The 19,392-nt window shown below is 40.0% G+C and overlaps 3 protein-coding genes across 6 annotated transcripts; all 3 read right to left on the bottom strand.

Moving 5' to 3' along the window:
• Positions 1-6,695: 6,695 nt before the first annotated feature.
• Positions 6,696-18,983, bottom strand: LOC141634309 (putative WD repeat-containing protein C18H10.05). 4 transcript variants are annotated; one of them, XM_074446535.1, is made up of 5 exons: positions 18,816-18,983; positions 17,901-18,034; positions 17,742-17,793; positions 12,898-12,963; positions 6,696-6,824 (listed from the first exon to the last, which is right to left on the bottom strand). In XM_074446535.1, exons 1-4 carry the CDS (start codon positions 18,862-18,864, stop codon positions 12,932-12,934), a joined length of 267 nt encoding a protein of 88 aa, XP_074302636.1. In that variant the 5' UTR covers positions 18,865-18,983; the 3' UTR covers positions 6,696-6,824; positions 12,898-12,931. The 4 variants fall into 4 exon arrangements, 3 of the variants coding, with proteins under 3 accessions (XP_074302636.1, XP_074302634.1, XP_074302635.1); XR_012539035.1 differs by lacking the exon at positions 6,696-6,824 and adding an exon at positions 12,171-12,494 and having other exon boundaries at positions 17,901-17,985; XM_074446533.1 differs by lacking the exon at positions 6,696-6,824 and adding an exon at positions 12,171-12,494 and having other exon boundaries at positions 18,816-18,982.
• LOC141630458 (uncharacterized) lies at positions 7,696-8,307 on the bottom strand. Its single transcript, XM_074443275.1, has 2 exons — positions 7,990-8,307; positions 7,696-7,926 (listed from the first exon to the last, which is right to left on the bottom strand). The coding sequence occupies exons 1-2, from the start codon at positions 8,305-8,307 to the stop codon at positions 7,696-7,698; spliced, it is 549 nt and encodes a 182-aa protein (XP_074299376.1).
• LOC141630457 (uncharacterized) lies at positions 9,132-11,945 on the bottom strand. The gene is made up of 5 exons (XM_074443274.1): positions 11,841-11,945; positions 10,963-11,201; positions 10,154-10,553; positions 9,956-10,075; positions 9,132-9,731 (listed from the first exon to the last, which is right to left on the bottom strand). The coding sequence occupies exons 1-5, from the start codon at positions 11,943-11,945 to the stop codon at positions 9,132-9,134; spliced, it is 1,464 nt and encodes a 487-aa protein (XP_074299375.1).
• Positions 18,984-19,392: the final 409 nt, after the last annotated feature.

Below are 19,392 nucleotides of genomic sequence, written 5' to 3'. Positions count from 1 at the left end.
CAAGTGTTCATTTGGAGTATCCTCGGGAAAATTCTTAGGATACATGGTGACCCAGAGAGGAATTGAAGCAAGCAAGGAGCAAATTAAAGCAATACTCCAACTGGAATCACAACAGAAACCAAAAGATGTGCAAAGACTGGCAGGAAAAGTGGCGGCCCTAAACAGATTCATCTCACGAGCTTCGGATAGATGCAAGCTGTTCTACGATATATTGAGAAAGAGTCAGAAATTCGAATGGACCAAGGACCACGAAAAGGCATTCACGGAACTTAAAACCTATCTAAGCATGCCACCATTACTCGCGAAGCCGGAGCAAGAGGAGCCACTATTCCTGTACCTATTAGTTACGGAAGCAGCTGTAAGTGCGGTCTTGGTCAAAGAACAAGAAGGAGTACCGCATCCTGTGTATTATATCAGCAAGTCTCTGCTTCCTGCAGAGACCAGGTACACTTCCTTCGAAGAACTAGCATTGGCTTTGGTTACTGCTTCCTATAAACTGCGGTCGTACTTTGAATCTCACACCATCCACGTAATAACCAACTACCCGCTAAAAACTATTATGAGGAAGCCCGAACTTTCGGGCAGAATGACTAAATGGTCAGTGCATCTTAGTGGGTATGACTTGCAGTTCGAACCCGAGGCGATAAAATCCCAAGCCTTAGCAGATTTCGTCTCTGACTTCTGCCCTGCTACCCGTGGGGAGGCAGAAAAAGGAATGCTGACAATAGTGTGAAATCAGGATAGCGGAATATGGACCTTATACATTGACGGAGCCTCAAATGCAAGAGGGGCTAGTGTAGGTTTGGTCCTCCGATCACCTAAAGGTGATATGATAGTACAAGCTGTTAGGTGTGAGTTCAAGGCAACCAACAATGAAGCCGAGTATGAAGCCCTTATACTTGGGATGCAGATGGCGTCGGGGCTTAAGGTGAGGAACCTGAGGGTGTATAGCGATTCCTTACTTGTGGTGAATCATGTAAATAATGAATACGTGGCACGTGATTCAAATATGATAGCCTACCTGAAGATAGCCACAGAGCAAAAGTCAAAGTTTAGGTCGTTCAAAATAACTCAGGTGCCGCGAGATCAGAACGTGGAGGCAGACGCCCTGGCCACGTTAGGGGCCACCTTCCAGCCCACAGAACTGTCAAATATACCTATCACTCACGTATTGACCCCAGCCATTCAGAAGGAGCCAGACCAGAATCCGTTGAAGGAAGCAGCACACGTGCAGTATACGCAGGAGGCCAGGACCTTGGTTTCCAGTGAAGGACAGTAGAATCCAGATTGGAGAGTACCGTACGTAAATTGGCTAAAGGATAGGACGCTCCCCGAGGACAGAAAGGAAGCACAAAGTTTCAGGATAAAGACCTTCAGGTATATCTTGATCGATAACATTCTCTTTAGAAAATCGTTGGCAGGACCATGCCTCAGGTGCTTGAGCAGAAAGGAGGCAAAAACGGTGTTGCACGATGTACACGGCGGAGAGTGCGGGAACCACGTTGGAGGACGAAGTTTGTCTAACAAAATATTGAGACAGAGGTATTTCTGGCCCACCATGCGCACAGATGACGTTAATCATGCCAAACGCTGTGAATCATGTCAAAAGGCGGCTCCAGCAATCCATCGGCCGGCGGAACCAATGCATCCAATTATCTCTTCATGGCCATTCATGATGTGGGGCATGGACATAGTGGGTAAGCTGCCCAGGGCTCCAGGAAACAGAGTGTATATGCTAGTCATGACTGATTACTTTTCAAAGTTGATTGAAGCAGAGGCAATGACAGAGGTAAAAGAGCGGCAGGTGATCTCTTTTATCAAACGCAACATCATAAGCAGATTTGGGATACCATCCGGGATCATATGTGACAATGGATCCCAGTTCATATCAGATAACACCGAGGGCTTCTGTTCACGCTGGAACATAACACTGAGAAAGTCAGCCCCCAGATATCCACAGACTAACGGCCAAGCCGAGTCCAGTAATAAGATCATTGTGGAGAATCTCAGAAAACGGCTAGAGGAATTGGGAGGAAAGTGGGCAGATGAGCTACCATTAGTACTCTGGGCAGATAAGACAACAGCAAAGGTGGCAACAGGCTAAACTCCATTCAACCTCGTATACGGAGCAGAGGCAGTAATACCCTCAGAAGTTCTGGTACCCACACATAGATATGGCTGTCAAACAGCAGAGCAGAACCAAGCTGAAATGGCTAGTAGCCTGGATACAGTTGATGAGCTGAGAGAAAGCGCTTACATACGTATGGCGTCATATAAACAATCTGTAGCCAAGACGTATAACAAGAATGTCAAAATCAGGACCCTCGTAGTAGGGGACCTTGTACTCAGAAGGGTATTTGAAAATACCAAGAACCACAAAGCAGACAAGTTCGCCTACAAATGGGAAGGACCATATCAGGTTGAGAGAATTGTCAAGAATGGGGCGTATAGGTTGATGACCATGCATGGTCAAATCCTGGATAAACCCTGGAACATTCGTCACTTAAAACGGTACTTTGTCTGACAAAGTGCCAAAACTTTAGTGTATAAAGGACCTTTCAAAAGTCCGTGAAGCAAAAAAAAAAGGTGGGGGTTAGTTTATGCTTTAGGTACTGGTGTGTTTTATTTTTTAGAAAACTTTTTTACTTTTACTTATTTTCCCTACTTTTCATTTTTTGAGCCAATGGAGTCGTTTTTAAACCAAGTAGTCCAGGCTGTGGCTTCCTGGATCCAGCTGTTGCCATGGAACACCATGAGATAACACCAGGTAATTTGCACTACTTTGGAGATCATTATGCTTCTACGAGGAAAGGCTTTGATACTAATGTTGGTTGCTTGTTAGATGAGGAACACTTTAAGGGTCCAGCCCCTGCCATGTGAGGCTGTGAGACGTTTACTAAGTCAAGCCACATGGGGAGCATACGCCGAGGTAGTGCGCACGGTACGGCATGCTAAGACCACCTATACCTCGACGTTAATCTCAGTAAATCCATAGCTATGACGTAGAGCCATAGGTGCATGCACAAAATTTCAAACGTGTGGAACCACAAGGAACGCAACATTCCTTGTTAGTCAGAAACAATCCATGAAGGTACGCTCTAATCAGCTAATCCTAGTGATAAGATATTTTATGTCATGGGTAAAATATCTTATCAAATATCTCTCACCAGGGGCAAGGGTTGTGCACCTGGAGCCAGGTCAGCCTCCTGGATATATCTATGTGGAATCAAAACTCCATAAACCAATGGCAAAAACGCAAGTATAACAAAAGGAGGGCCTAAAAGCTATGCCCAGCACTACTTCGAATTAAGGCGCTTGCTACCTATAGCAGGCACCATCAGAGTTTCAAAGCCTGCATACCAGCAGGCGCAAAACAAACCAAAATAAAAAGAGTTTGGAAATATAAGTACAAACTTGCGCCACACAGGGCCAAGTCCCCAGATAATTTAAACTAAAAATTTTAAGAGAGATCAATCCTCTCAATAGCTGCATCCTGACCAGTACTCTGCTCCCCATGTTCCATCTGCTTCTCTGTTACAGGTACCCGAACCGCCTCTGGGGTCACAGTAGCGCCATCACCAATCTCCTCCGCCAGGATCTCCTCTACAGCATTAGTCCCAGAGATAGCCCCAGAGATATCCATGGCAGTGAAATCAGGATCCGGATCAGCAGCCTCAGCGTCAGGAGGGAACAGGGCGCTCAGATCCATACCATTGGGAAAGGCACGGGCAAACTCAGCCAGCTCCTCCTCCAAGTTCCAAGATGTGTGCCTCCCCTCAATATAATCACGGATGCAGTCAATCCTTCCCTCAAAGGCAGTGTAGGCTCCCACGTTCCTGGTCAGCTCTGCCATCTCTTCAGCATGAGCCTCTGGCTTTGTCAGCCCATAAGTCAGAACGAATTTGGCCTCCTGCGTCCTCGCAAGCTGATCTTTGGCTGCCTCCTTTTCCTTTTTGGTCGTGTGAAGCTGCTCCCTCAGTTTGGCACAGGTGGCTGTGAGCTCCTTGTTCTTCCCAACAGAAGCCAGGCACTCAACCTTGGCCCTTTGCAGCATCTTGCGGAGGTAGAGGGACGATTGAAGAGCCTACAATATAGAAAGCCTCTAATCAGAGAAGCACAGGGGCAAAAGAAAACAAAAAGGACGGTAGAAAGTAGACTCACCAGGAAGCAGTGTTCAGCAGCCAGGTCAATCATCTCCTGGGGGGCAGTCTCATTAAATGTTCTGGAGCAAGCCGGAGTCAGGAGCCTCTCCAATACAGGCCAATAATTGGCACGTTCAGTATCCTCAAAGTTAGCAGGAAGGCGCATCAGTAGGTCATCAGCATGGACAGGGGACCCAGGGGCACGTGATATCGGGGTCACCTCGATAGGTTCTGGAGCAGGTCTTGAGGTGGATCTCTTTCTTGAAGAGGCAGGCGAGGTAAAGGAGTCAGCAGTTCTTTTCCTGGCTAGACGCATCAGGATCTTAGAAGCAGAGGGTCTAGCACTTCCTATGGAGGTACCAGGACACAAAAGGTCAGAATAAAGGGCAAATGGATGTGGAAGCTTTTGGAAGCCAGAAGAGAACATTTACCATAGGACATGGTTTCTTCAGTGGCGGAGTCGTCTAAACCAGAGAGCAGGAGGGGGAACAGTCTGCGGTCTTCAGGGATAGAGAAGAGCTTGGCAACAGAGATTTCTTCGTCTTCAGATTTCTCAGGATTCTTGAGTTTTGCATCAAATCAAAGAGTAAGAATAGTGAGTGACAGGGGCAATCAAAAATAGACATGCAAATACACTAACTCTTGGTAAAAACCCAGTGCTCGAACAGATAATCAGCGTGGATGGGGAGTGAGTCAAACCTGACGTAGAAGAAATCTTCGTACCACCCATCATCTTTCCCTTTAGCCGCCGATTGAAGGAAGTTTTCAGTCTTCTCCACGGCCCTGAAGGTGTATTGGTTGTTCCCTAACGACCGGCACTCAAACCTATGGGCCAGATCTGACAACCCAATCCCGGCGTCCAGACTATTGTTCAAAGCGAAAGTGGACAGAAGGATCCTCCATGCATAAGGGGCGATTTGGGACATGGGAAGGGAGTTCAGGCGGATGAACTCTTGGATCATCAGGGGAAAGGGGAATCTAAGGCCAAGGACGAAAGGGTAGGAATACAGGCAGATCCACCCCACACGAAAGGCGTCTGCCTTCTGACCAGGTTTGGGGATGTGGATCACCACATCATCGCCTAGGCCAAGCGGGGCTTTCATCCTAGGGATGTCCTCTTGGGTTAGGTGGGACTCACAAGAATGCGGTTTTTTGAGGACTCCCTGCGAAGGTAAGTCGTCGTCCTCGATGAGGTCAATGGTAGTGGACGAAGATGATGTAAATCGGGTTTTGGCCATGATAAATGGGGAGAGAGAAGTGAGAATACCTGAAAAGACGGAGGAAGGCGGCGCTGACAGTGAAAGGACGTTGAGAGAATGGGTTTGGGGAGACGGAAAGTTTGAGGGTTTTGAGGAAGTGAAATGATTGATGAGAGAGAAGGTGGGGGGGACGGATGAGATTAAATAGGATGAGGTGGTTGAAGTTTTGAAAATGTGAATTGAAAAGGAGTATGCGAGAAGTCACTCAACGATACACTGCAATTTCCCGCTCAAATAATTAGGGTTGGACTTTCGTGGAAAATTGGGGGCAAACTGTTAGGCCCAAAATCTGGATATGGGCTGATCCAGGGTAGCCGGTCCGGAAGCAGTGTGGGACACAGGGCATCAGGGAGCTAGGGTGGCAGCATCAGCGTGCGGCGGAAGGCACGGGTCTTGGATCCGTGTGGAAGAGGTATATGGGAACTCCATCACTTACCATATCTAGAGAAGGAAAGTCCTATTCCGTGTAAAATTAGGGATACTTGGAGGAAAAGCAAGAAACCCTAGATGAGCAAGCTCCACTATATAAGGAGCCTCAATACAAAGAAGGAAGATCATCAAAAAAATACGAGATTAATACTCCAGCCTCCATAAGCATAAACGTCCGAACTGTACTTCCCCTCGAATTATAGTGAAAATTTTGGTGGGATTCCGTCTCCCCCCGCGGTTGTTTCCCAAATAGGGTTTTCCGCGTCACCAAAATTGCTTGTGTTATTTACTTACGTTACGCATTCAAACTATCATTCAACAAACAAATAATCGTAATTCAGACCTAACAATAAGACCGCTTTAACCCTAATTGGTAGAATTTTACCAAAACAGTTGTCATAAGGAGTGTGGTGTTGGTCGTGGTTGTTGTCGGTTTTCGAGCTTGCAAGATCAGAGTAGTAGTCGTGTGTTTGCGTTGATCGTCAAAGTGTTCATGTGTGTTTTTGGGTGAAATGTATGTAGTTGGGTATGGGTGTGCTTAGTCCTGGTCCTTGTTCATGTTATGCACGTAGACAATTTTATATTCCCGTGGTTAAGTTAATAATGGTTAGCCGACAATGTGGTGCATAAGACGGTCTAAGTCGGGTCTTAAGAATTTAAGTTATAACGCAAACCCATTTAGATATAAAGAAGTCGTGTAATATAGTATTTCTATTAGCTAGTTTTTTTTTTTTAGCGGAATGAACTTAAGAGTAACGAGGAAAAGGAAGGTTCGAGTACATCATGGGGGCGGGTCGGGGGAAGTGGCGTACTAGCCATAAAAAATTCCAACGTACAAATGTCTATTACAAATAAAGGGGCATGCGCCCAAGTAAAAAACCCATTACAAGACCTGGCATCCTTTATGGAGTATTTGGCGATTGTGTCCGCAACTCTATTTGACGATCTCTTCTCAAAAATCATCTTCAGATGCGGTGAGTCCTCCAATTGTTCTCTACACTCGAGAATGATATTAGCATAAGGGCCGCAAGGTGGGTCTCTCTTTAAAATAGAATTAACGGCATTAACACAATCCGAGGCAATAACAACATTAAGATCAAGTGAGCTAGCAAAACGTAACCCTTCTCTAATGGCAAGTTATTAATTGGTATTTTAATAATTATTGTAGAGTTTGAGTTTGTCGAGGAGCACTTTTAACTTGCTTCTCTTACTTTAGATACCCAGTATATGTGGAATCCCCAACAAACACCCAATGATTATCGGACTACAACATGTTTCGGAAATCGCAACGTTTGATCGACAGTTTATATAACTACATGTTGGAAAGCTCATAAAACGGTTTTGAAAATTAAAAACATTTTAGAACATTTCAAAAATACCTGGATTGTTTTATACACGACGACGGGGTCGCAATGACACTAACTAGAGTCAAAACCGACACGGACCAAAAACCGACTCAAAATTCAAATCCCGACTCCCACAACGAGTCAAACACAACAAACCCACCCCACATAACACCCACATACTAAGTATACACGGAATACTTAGTGAGAAAGCACAAAACATATCCTAACAAAACCTAGGATAGAACAAAACACAAATTCCAAATTTGCGTAAAGGACAGGACATCCCTTGTATCGCTCACATGCTCGCGCGTCTTTGGGTGGCCAGCATAGCCACGTCGCCCAAAATGCACAACACCACACATTCCTCTATAAATACTCCTCAAGCACACCCCATAATCCGCATGCGAGAGTCCGCCCCTTCTTTCTCCCGTTTTTTTTTTTTTTTGCTAAAACGTCAGCAATTCTCATTGATAATCAGCAACTTACAAACTCAAGGTTAAATTTTCGTGCATAATTACATCATTGCACCTTAGACAACCAAAGTCCATCTTTAATTGAGAAGGACTTTGTATTACAAACTTGAATTCTACATTTGAGAGAAACGAAAATTTGCCCAGCTAACACAGATGGTTTCATAACCTGCTGAGTTAATCGAGCACTATTACGCTGCATCCATACCATGTACCATACTACAAGGACAGCAGCATTGGTCACAGTCTTCCTCCCCTTGCTCCATCTTCTGCTAGTAATCTGTTTCAACAGTTATGATTCTCGCAAATTAGCACCTAATCTTGTGAGAACTTGCTACATCACCTGTTTAGTATAAGAACATTCCTGAAAAAGATGCAAATGGCTCTCAGTACTAAGAGCACAGATGTAACACAGATCATCAGGAACCACATTGTAACAATACAATCTATCTTTCAATCTCAAGGCCTGATTTGTAATTAACCAGGCCATGAAGGAATGCTTAGGAGCTGCAATGCTGATCCAGATAGACTTGTACCATTCAACTTCAAGAACTTTCTCCCTTAACCAGTTATAACATCCACTGACGGTATACTCACCATTACCCAAAACCCAGTAACCATTCATGAAACCATCTTGAATAGTATCCTTGACTTGACACATCTTCCTTCAATGCCAGCTTGATTCAGAAGAGGGAGTGTAATCATGCCAAGGTCTGCCTTTTAGATAAACATGATGAATCCATTGCACCCATAGTTTATCTGGTTTAGTGGCCATCCCCCACACAAGTTTGCCTATATTGGGAACATTCCAAAGAACACTCCATTTCAAACCAAGTCCTCCTTCTCTCTTTGGGGTACACACCTTCTGCCAGGCTATCATAAGTACTCTTTGAAACTCGGTGCCTCCTTCCCAAAGATAATTCCTACAAATTGAGTCCACTCTGTGCATTACTCCTTTAGGCAGGACAAACATAGAAGCCCAATATGTATGCATTGTTGTTAAAACTGATTTAACTAACACCAATCTCCCTGCAAAGGAGAGTTTCTTTGCACCTAGACTCTTGATTCTGTCCACAATCTTGTCAATCAGGACTGCACAGTCTTTAATTTTTAACCTTCTAGCTGTTATAGGAACTCCTAAGTATTTAAAAGGAAGTGTCCCTTCTATAAACCCAAACACAAAGATAATTTCTTCTTTCAGTTTACTCCTTACACCATTAAAATATGTGCATGACTTTTGAGGATTCATCTTCAGACTAGATGCATTAGAGAAAGCAGAAAAGGCCCTTAACAGCAAAATCATTGACTGAGCATCCCCTTTACAGAACATTATCAAATCATCTGCAGACATTAGATGAGTTAATTTAATTTATTTACACAAAGGATGGTAATAAAAAGGCAGCTTCTCAGTAGCACAGTCTAATATTCTGCTCAAGTATTCCATGCACAGAGTGAATAAAAGAGGAGACACGGGATCTCCTTGTCTTAAACCCCTCTTGCCATGAAAAAAACAAATGTTTCTCCATTGACTGCTAAGCTGAAAGCAGCACTAGTAATACATTTCATCACCAAGTGTTTAAACTGGACAGGTAAATTAAAGGCTTCCAGAATTTCTCCCATAAACTTCCAACTTACTGAGTCATAAGCCTTCTTTAAATCCATCTTGAACATACATCTAGGATAGCAGGACTGTTTGTTGTATAATCTCACTAAGTCCTGATACACCATTATGTTCTCTATTTTGCTCCTTCCTCTAATGAAACCACCTTCATTCTTACTTATCAGGTCAGATAAAACTTTGGCTAACCTGTTGCAAATAAGTTTAGAAACACATTTACATAATACATTGCAACAAGCAATGCGCCTGAAATGAGTGACTGAAGTAGGCATTTTGCATTTAGGTATAAGAGTTATAGTTGTAGAATTCAGTTGTTTAAGGAACTTCTCAGTTCTGAACACATCCACAATTGCTTCACACACGTCTTTTCCAATAACACTCCAGGAGTCCTTAAAGAAAGAGCTAGAAAATCCATCTGGTCCTAGTGCCTTGTGATCAGAGATTGAAAAGACAGCATCTTTAATCTCCTGATGGGTAATAGGAGTAAGAAGATGATCCCAGTGCTGAGTATCACACACTTTGCCCCTCTGAATTATCCTCAGGTTCACCTTTCAGTGGCAATCTCTTCCCCCAACAAATATTTGTAGTATTCTAGGAAGGCCTCTTGTATCCTTTTGGGATCCATATGCTCTTTACCATCCTTATCTTTAATACTGAAAACCTAGTTTCTTATAAACCTACTTTTAATCACTCCATGAAAAAACTTAGAATTGGTATCCCCATCTCTAGACCAAGCAAGTTTAGCTTTCTGACTCAGGAACAAAGCACATGCCTGCTGCAACTCCTTAACCTCCCCATGAGCCTGTTTTTCCTTTGTTAACCAGTAGACAGCACTAGGATTAAGAGCAATTTTAGTCTAAATAAATTCCAAATTCTTCATTGCACTTACAGAACAATTCTCAATATCATCAAATTGATCCTTATTAAATCTCTTCAGATGATGTTTCAAATGCTTTAGTTTTCTGACAATTCTACACATCTTGGTACCCTGAACATCATCATTCCACCACTCCATAAGATTTGCAAGGAAGACTGATGATTTTCCCCACATATTGTAATATTTGAAAGGTTTTCTACAGCACTCTTGTTTGCTTGAACTCTGGATTAGACAAGGAGTATGATCAAATATCCCCTCAGGAAGAAAATTAGCACACATATAATTCATCTCCACACTCCATTCAGCATTAATAAGCACCATGTCCAATCTACTGTATACTCTGGTGGATATATCCTGTTTATTAATCCATGTAAAAAAGGATCCCATGGCAGGACTATCCAACAGATTGCACCTATCTAAACATTGTTGAAATTCATCAATCTCTGCAGTTGTACTGGGGGTGTTTGGTAAACGGCGGATTGAGAAATTTTCAGCATATTCAAGGCTTTTAGCATGTTTGACACACCAATCTACTATTTTGAGTGTTTGGTAAATGGCATATTGAAATAGTAGATTGGAGCTCAATCTACTGTTTTCCAATATGCGCTCTACCCAGCATATTCACATTAGTAGATTGTGAAATATGAATCCGTCAACAATCTACACATAGATACAACAATCTATTAAACAAAATCTGCTAATTACCAAACACTCCTACTAAATCTGCTAATTGAAATATACTAGTCAAACCTGTTAATCCAATCTGTCATTTATAATCTGTTTGACCAATCTGCTTCTGCTAATATCAATCAGCTAATTACCAAACAGGGCCACTATCTCCTCCAAGCCTTTCAGTATTAGATAAAACACAATTAAAGTCCTCACACACCACCCATGGCTCATGAATATGAGCTGCAAAGTTGATTAACAACTCCCAGAGAGAATGTCTGTCATTTAAATCATTAAAGGCATACACCATAGACAGACAAAATCTCCTGTTAGAACTCCTCTCAGTCACTCTTATGTTGATGCACTGAGCATAATAATCTATGAAGTTTATCTGAAAAACATTAGGGTTCCAAAGTATCCATATCCTACCCCCCTTATGCCATCTGTTATTTTTAGTAATGCTCCAACCATCAACTAGAATACCATTTAAACTATTTAGAGACAAAGTTTTAATTTTTGTCTCAAGGAGCCCAATTCATATGCATAAACCACATTACATGTCTTTGTTGGGTAGGATTGTTTAAGCCCATAACATTCCAAAACCTAAGGCTATTCATTCCTCACCACTTGGTGAGGAACACTACCACTTACTCCAATGCCTACCTTGGGTGTTGTTGAACAATTCAAAGACTCTAGAAATGTGTGCTGGCCAAATCTATGGACAGTATACCCTCCATCAGCTAGTTCTTGCCTACTCAGTCTGAATATAGGTCTGGCAAGGGTTGGTCCAAAAGTATAAGAACCTACTTTGTTCTAGACCACCGGTGTTTTTAGTTGAATCTCAATAGGGGGTGTGAAAGGAGTAACAACAGGCGGTGCATTAGCAGCAGAAGAGGTGGATGCACCCTTATCCTGTTGCACAATAACCCCTTGTTTTGACCTCCATACCTTATTCCTTGGCTTCCCCTTAATTGGAGCCACTGGTTGTTTCTTCTAAGCTATGGCCAATGCCTTTGCATACTCCACAAACCAGAGGATTCCATTCAAATTCTAGCTCAATAACAATCAAATTCCCATTCTCATCAAGAAATTTGACCTTATCAGGCAAAGGTTGACCTATTTGAACTTCAATCATAACACAACACGCGCATACCCTATTCTACACTAGTACAATAACATTTATTTGCGGCTCCAAAAAAGGGGCCTTTTGCGGCGTTTTTGATGTAGCAGCAAATGAGGGGGCCGCAAATAGCAAAGTTATTTGCGGCAAATAAGAGTCTTATTTGCGACGTTTTTTTTCAAAAAAACGCCGACAATAGTATAAAAAAAAAAAAAAAAAAAAAAAAATCTTTTACATAAATTACTCAAAACAAAATGATTTTAATTTAAATCTCAAATATATTCTTCCATAATACAATCTTAAATGATTTTAGTAATATATTCTAAATTCATACACCAAATAGAAATAAAACACATACATGATTCTAAAAATAATACAAATGCAATCTAAAACTTAAAATTTTAACTAAATAGTCTAGATGCCTAGGAGCAACACTATCTCAGCCAAGCATAAGCCTAGTAACATCTCCATCTCAGCCATCTTAGCCAACCACACACCTACTAGTAATTCTGCATTCAACACACAAATAATGGTAAATAAGCTCCATATTGTCGTGTTTGTCAACTGCAAAAACAATGACCACACAAAAAATACTTGCATACTGAGCACAAAAAAATGGGAAACTCAATTGCTTAAAATTCAGAAAAAGCTTGCTTGTTTGGTGGCAACAAGTTGACATCTTTTATCAGGGAGCAGGTCTGAGACAGATAAATGCATCCAAACACACCTTTAACCAAACTCACATATTTGGTGAACAGACGACTCTTAATCACATAAGCGGTTTTCTTAATAGTCTTATCCCATAGGCAACTCATACTGTGACATTTATCCAAGCCAGCAAACTATAAGCCATCATGAATTTAGGCAACCAACAATGCAGCTAAACATTCATTTACATATGGGACCCATCTAGTCTTTCACGAACAACTGGGTTTTACAAATGACATACGCATTAAGCAGGCCTCACCTGGCCAACCCCAGCAACAAGAAACCTTCCTTATTTACCAATTGCCAAAGAGTTCACATATCCTACCTGTATGAGCAGAAAATAAAGCAGAACTAAAATCAGCAACATGGAATCGCAAAGCTTTAAATGAATATAAACACCTTTGAGACGGTTTTAGATGTGAGACCAAACTATTAACTACAGATGGTCAGGAAAGTGAGTTTGCGAACGGCAGATGATTAGTTCAAACGCTTAAACAAAGAGCATAGTCATTCTATACGACGAGATTTTTAAAAATGTCAGAGCGCGATAGCAAATAGAGCAATAATTACAACCTTGGGACTTTCTAGTGTCAAGCAAGAAGCCAAGAATAGTTTAATATCTTTTAAACTCCATATGAATAAAACTTGCGGAGTAAATAATGGTTTAGAAACAAGTGAATAAAGGGAACAACAACAACACACTTACTGAAACTGAAGACTAAATTAGCGCTACCCTCTTTGATCGCCAAGACTAATTTTATTGATTTCAAAGGTGCGTCTTAGCCAAATAGGTTTGGGGTGAAAGTGTCTTAAACGTGTTTTGTTTACTCTAAAACTAGAGAGGAAAAAGAGAAGATTATCTATTTTATTCTACTCCTAGTCGACTCTACTTGCCTGCCGTCTAAAATGTGTTTTCTGTCTCAATAGAAGGGTTTATTTCCTTTCTTATAGTAAAAGAGGATAAGGAAATATTTGTCTTGTATTCATTTATCAAAATCCAGCAGCTAGAGCAACAGTACACACCTGTTTTTACCAAAACGCAACACTTAGAAAAAGAACACGTGAAAGTCAGCATTGACTCCCAAGTCTCCAACACAATGAGGCTAAGCAAGTCAGCAAGTCCAGGACTATCTATTTACACAATACAGGACTATCTATTTAGAAATTTATCAAGAAATTTAGTTTGTTTTGACAAAGTCAACTTGTTAGTCAATACAAGAGACACTTGTTAATATAATTCTCACAAGTGATTCCATGATGATGCTATGATACATTGTCATTTACACAATTACCATATTATATACACAACTACACAAATGAAACCTGTAGATACCCGTATCCGTCGATATTGGAATTTACAGAAATCCCGAGAAAACAACCAATGATGCTAGGACACATGTTTACTTACATCGCTCATTAGCGGATTTCGTTTTGTGATGTGGGACAAGCGTTATTTGACGGTTTTATAATTAAAATGAAATTTAAATTATTTCGAAATAAATGAAATTTATTTCATCGGTTTTCATATTTTCGAGTTTATTTAAAATTTAAAGCTCTTATAATTTATTCGAAAAATAAATTATTTTTCAAAGTTTTTATTTTACATTTATTTGAAATGATATATGTGACGGTTTCGTGTTTTATCGCTTTATTTAATTTGAAAAATTAGATTTAAAAGCGGTTTTAAACGAGGTTTTTTGAGAAAGTTTTAAGCTCAATTTTTGATCTGTTTTGAGCACGAGTTTTGAGGGCATTGCTTTGGTGCAAACCCATCCCCATGGTCCCGGGTTTGAACCCCCCATACCACCACCCTTCCCCTTACTTTTTCTTCACCAAACCCGACACCCAACCAACCCCCTCCCCTGTTTTTCGAGCCCAAACCCGACACCCAAACTACCACCCAACCCAGCCTAAACCACACCATCACCTAGCCCAATAACCCAACATCTATTCCAACCCAAACCCAGACCAAAACCCGCAACCACAACCCGCACCCGTGCCCTGTTTTGACGCTCAAAACAGGGACTTCCCGAGTCCCTTTTCAAGCCCCCATCCCAACCATTCCCTTCCCTCATTTCTCTTACTTATTCCTAAGTAAGAGAAGATATTTCGCCTATCCCAACCAGCTCAAACAATCTCCACAAAACCGAAACATAATCTCCTTCCATATCCTTTCCAAAACCGAATTATCCTCTCCACCTTCCATACTTTGACCAAACTCTCTCACCCCTTCCACAAGCCAGCAGACAAATAACCCAACCCTAGCATCCCCATTCCCGTTTTCTATATACACCACACATGAACACCTAAAAGTGGGACGAAACAACACGGTTTTTATAGCTCACGAAACCCTAGCAATTGCCTTCCTTTCTCACGTAAAAAAAGCAACCCTAAACTCCTCTAATGTCCAGAAACAAAGTACAAAGTTCACAGAGATTAGACGAACATTAGAGCATCGATTTGCTCTCTTATTCGTGTTCTCTCGCGTTCTGGACAACACCTGTTCTCGTTTGTTTTAAGTCGTTCTTTAACCATTTTTACATCTGTTTTTTCCTAAAGTTTGAATCTTTGGATTATAAGGATTCCAGAACATCTTTCGGATTTAAATTTGAGTAAGAAACGAAGTCACAATCTTCGTTTAAAAATCGCTGCACGAAGTGCCTTTTACGCGAGAAATTATTTTTGTTTTTCGAAATTGATTTCGTTAAATTGTTTCGATATTCGTTTTACAATCGTCGAAGACGCGCCTTCTAAGCAACACTTGCATACGGGATCCCAAGTGGTGTCCAAATGTAAGTTGAGGGTGCACAGAATCCCGTCTCTTTCCTTCTCCGTCTCTTTCGTGTTTGTCACGGCCTTATGGCCTTTTTATTTCGTTTTTGCATCGTTTGTTAATTTTTTTTTCATTAGTTAATGTTTCGTAGTTATGGTGTTAATGATGGTTTAATTGTTGTTAGAACAATAGTATGTTAATCATGTTTGTTTTCAATTTATGACGATAACATGTTTGTTAGAATAATAATCATGTTTAAATTATAAAACGAAATAATTTGTTAATTGTATGACGATAACATGTTTTAAATTGATTAAAATGAAATTTTAGTTAGTTTATTTCGTTCTCACATGATTTGCATTTGTTTAAATTTTAATTACGAAGTAATTAGTTTAATTCACATGTTTAATGATTTGTTCTAGTTTTAATTATGAAATAGTTAAGATTAGTTCACATGTTAGATTTGTTTCATTTGGTTTATGATAAATGTATGTTTATTTGTATCGTTTATCGTTGTTAAATCACAACTTGGCCAAATCAATGTGTAGAAAACATGTTAATTGAATTAGACATTCATAGGTCATACAAAACCCGACATAGGATTTTAAATGGATTTCTTTAAAAGTTTAAATGAATTCATCTCATCTTATGACGATTTCTCGCTAGTTGATTCGCGCATGCTTAGCATCCGATTCATGACACGCGATGACTAGAATAGTCAACATTGACCACCCGTTTTGGCCGTGTGATGCCTCGGCCTCCGTGTCCATTTGTCTCGGCCTTCGTGCCACTTTGGTTCAGTTTGTTTGGTTTTATTTAATTATTGCGGTTTTACTTCAATTGTTATTGTTATTTAATCGTTGTAATGTAATTTGTACTTTAAATATGGGTCAAGTTAGTCCTTTATTTTGAGTCAAAAGGATTTTACAAAACCTTTGTTTTAGTTGGTTAAATTGAAGTATTTAATCAATTAAATCGAAAAGGGTGCATAAAACGATGATGAGGCCAAGGACGAAGTCCTATGTGAGCCATGGCCTCATCATTGGCACGTTTTTCAAGATGCCTAGATAGGCGTGTCAAGCGTGTGTCAAGTGTCATATTTTAGCAATTGTATTTATATCGAGTTATATCTTTAATTCACTTGTTTGCAAATCGAGTCGAAGAGAATCGTCTGGGTTGTAATAGTTTATCTCCCCAACGGCTCCGCCACTCCCATCTAAGCCATGCTTATGAATGCTTGTTAGTATAGTTCAAACCAACCTCACATGCTAAATAACTTGGACAAAGTAGATTAGATGCATTAAACGATTAGAAACCAAGATCACATGATAGTTTAAAATGGTGTTTTACACTCTCATACAACAATCGTAGTCTTGTCCAATTTGCCATCATAGTCCCAAGTAGAGGCCGTTATTGCAACGGGTGGGGGTGGGTGTTTTATTAACGAACTTCCCACCACGTACTTTCAACTTTTTAACTCAAATCTCGTTTTTCAAAATGGTTCCCAAATTTCCTTAAATTTGGTGGCGACCCCAAACGATTTTCAACCCGTGGATTACATTCAAATCCCCACATCCACAAAATCATCTGAGTGTAAACACATTATTTCTTGATGTCATCAAAAAATTATCTTGAACTCCATTTTCAACAAGAAAAACAGGCTATAATCCATCTCACATCAAAAGGGCATTACTTTAGCTTACCTTTTCCTTCCTTAAATATTCACATTAATCTAACTACAATGAAAACTTGCTAAATAACCCTTAAGGTTGTTAGATCAATTTAAACAGGTAAAACAACTATATTAATCACACATAGATTTATGATTGATAAAGAGTACTTGCCTTTTTTTTTTTTTTTTTTTTTTTGTGAGGCCAATGTTATTTAACGATCCTCAGCCATTCGACTTCTGTCGCCTTAGCTTTCAGTTTCAGGCAGTTTTTTGCGTTGTTAAGTCAACTACTTTTCCATTCATTTTTCATCAGGCTCACTCCAAACATACGGCACAACAGCATAGATAAAGCGCTAATGACTAGTCGAGATTAAGCATAAATAAATTAGATGCTAATGACTGTTTCAACAGCATAAATAAATTAGATGCTATGAGTCAAAAGATTCTTTTATTTGAATGATTAAGCAGAAGAATTAAGCTGCTTTAATGACTAGTCGAGAAACTTTGCATCTCAAGTACAATAGCATAAATAAAGCCCATACAAAATAGGAAAAAACTTCGAAGGAGAATAAAAATCAATTAAGGTCAATAAGCATGGTTCTATTGTACATATGCCCATAGTGAGTAAAGTTGAGTTCTATGATGGTGGAATACATACCTTTCGCCTCATAAAATTGACAGATGCTCATGAGAGGAGCTACAACAAATCCCTGCAGGTAAAAAGGAAACACATGTTAATTTCTGGAAGAATTTCATGCTGTAAGGGAAGACATTTAGGATTATATCAGAAGTTGAAACATATTAGTATATTACTAGCCTGAGAAGACATCTTTGATATCAGCCCAGTCAAGGACCCTCCATTCATTGACACTCCCCATATTCGGACCTTTTCATCTATGGAGCTGCTTATAAAATAATGATCATCAACGGGATTAAATTGGACACATGTCACTGTTATCAGTATCACCCAAGAAAGCAACTTAATTAGAAACTTTAGTGTGTGAAAGAATACACAAAAACTTAGATGAAACAGTCTTATGCATGAGACCGGCTCACAAATGAGGAATAAATAAGTATTTGGGTTAGTAAGACCAACTCATATAAGTCGCACTTCTACTACAAACACTATTCACCATAATCAGTGTGAAGGAAGGTACTGAGACATGTATCCGATCCAGTATGCCACAACAGGGCAGTTTTATCCATGGATGATGAAAGGAGATACTGAACATCATGTCAGAAAACTAGTTAAGACTCAAGATATCTATTGATAGAAATGCAAATGAAAGAAGGTTTATTAAATTCAATAAATTACAAGTTGGAAAAAAACAATTCACATTTGAACGAGACCTAGCCAAGTCTAAGACATCGTCATCATGAGCGTGAAATTCATGCAAAGGATGTTCTTCAATTTGAAACATTTTATCAGGAATTACAACTGGAGCTTTCACTTTCTTATCTCTTCGGAATACAACTTTACACTGAAATTGAATCACAAGACCTTACAGTGGAATTGAATAAAAAGAAACCCTAATTTGGACCTACCCTAATAATAAAATCTAATCAATTTAGATCTGTTTAATACTTCAAACACAGCAATAATAATGTTATATTTATCGATTTAAACAACAACAATAGCATCATACAGGACCGGAATGCAACTAAATAAGCAAATACTCCAGATTACCCAGCTGTTTTATCTAATTCAAAAGAAATCAGGAACGAATGGTACCAATTATACTGGAGATAGATGGGCGACGCGACGAAGTCGAATGATGCATGTGCGTCTGGGCAATGGTGGCGGTAGAGCGGCGAGTTTCATTTTTTAGGTAGGGATATAAGGGGAGTGAGATAGTGAGTATTGAGAGTTGGGTAAGTGAATAATAAGGGATCGAGGGAATTGCGGCGTGTTAATCTCCTTTCCTCTTGGGTGCTGTTTGGCCTAGTTTAGGTGAAATAGTTTTTACTCCCTCTATTCAATCCCACTTTACAAGTATTCTATTTCCGTCCATTCAACTCCACTTTACAGGTTTCCTTATTTGGACATGTAAAAGACCTTTCTATCCTTATTGAAAATCTATATTTACAAAAAATGTCATTCATACCCCACACAAATCCACCATAAAACTCACCTTTATATTTTTTTAATATCTTTAACCCCACCATTCCCTTTCCCTATGTACTTTTAATAGTTTTTTTAATCCGTTTCTTAATACCCGCGCAAAAAACATAGTTGCAAAGTGGAGTTGAATGGAGGGAGTACTTTTTAGAATGAATTTTTTCATAAATTACTTTTTGAAAAAATTGTG

This window comes from Silene latifolia, chromosome Y, assembly GCF_048544455.1.
Source record: "Silene latifolia isolate original U9 population chromosome Y, ASM4854445v1, whole genome shotgun sequence".
Taxonomy (NCBI): Eukaryota; Viridiplantae; Streptophyta; class Magnoliopsida; order Caryophyllales; family Caryophyllaceae; genus Silene; species Silene latifolia.
Note: the sequence above shows the minus strand (reverse complement) of the source record. Positions and strands in the feature narration are given on the sequence as shown.

What these genes read in the sequence shown, in the direction of transcription:
- LOC141630458 (XM_074443275.1), bottom strand. Translation starts at nt 8,307, where the DNA reads ATGTGTCAAGTCAAGGATACTATTCAAGATGGTTTCATGAATGGTTAC. An exon ending in AATGTTCTTATACTAAACAG is followed by an intron (nt 7,927 to 7,989) that starts GTGATGTAGCAA and finishes CTGTTGAAACAG; the next exon opens with ATTACTAGCAGAAGATGGAG.
- LOC141630457 (XM_074443274.1), bottom strand. Translation starts at nt 11,945, where the DNA reads ATGATTGAAGTTCAAATAGGTCAACCTTTGCCTGATAAGGTCAAATTT. An exon ending in GGAGATAGTGGCCCTGTTTG is followed by an intron (nt 10,554 to 10,962) that starts GTAATTAGCTGA and finishes ATGTTTAGATAG; the next exon opens with GTGCAATCTGTTGGATAGTC. An exon ending in ATGATATTGAGAATTGTTCT is followed by an intron (nt 10,076 to 10,153) that starts GTAAGTGCAATG and finishes TGGTTAACAAAG; the next exon opens with GAAAAACAGGCTCATGGGGA.
- LOC141634309 (XM_074446535.1), bottom strand. Translation starts at nt 18,864, where the DNA reads ATGCATCATTCGACTTCGTCGCGTCGCCCATCTATCTCCAGTATAATT. An exon ending in ATCTATCTCCAGTATAATTG is followed by an intron (nt 18,035 to 18,815) that starts GTACCATTCGTT and finishes TACTGATAACAG; the next exon opens with TGACATGTGTCCAATTTAAT. An exon ending in TCAATTTTATGAGGCGAAAG is followed by an intron (nt 12,964 to 17,741) that starts GTATGTATTCCA and finishes CTGCTCATACAG; the next exon opens with GTAGGATATGTGAACTCTTT.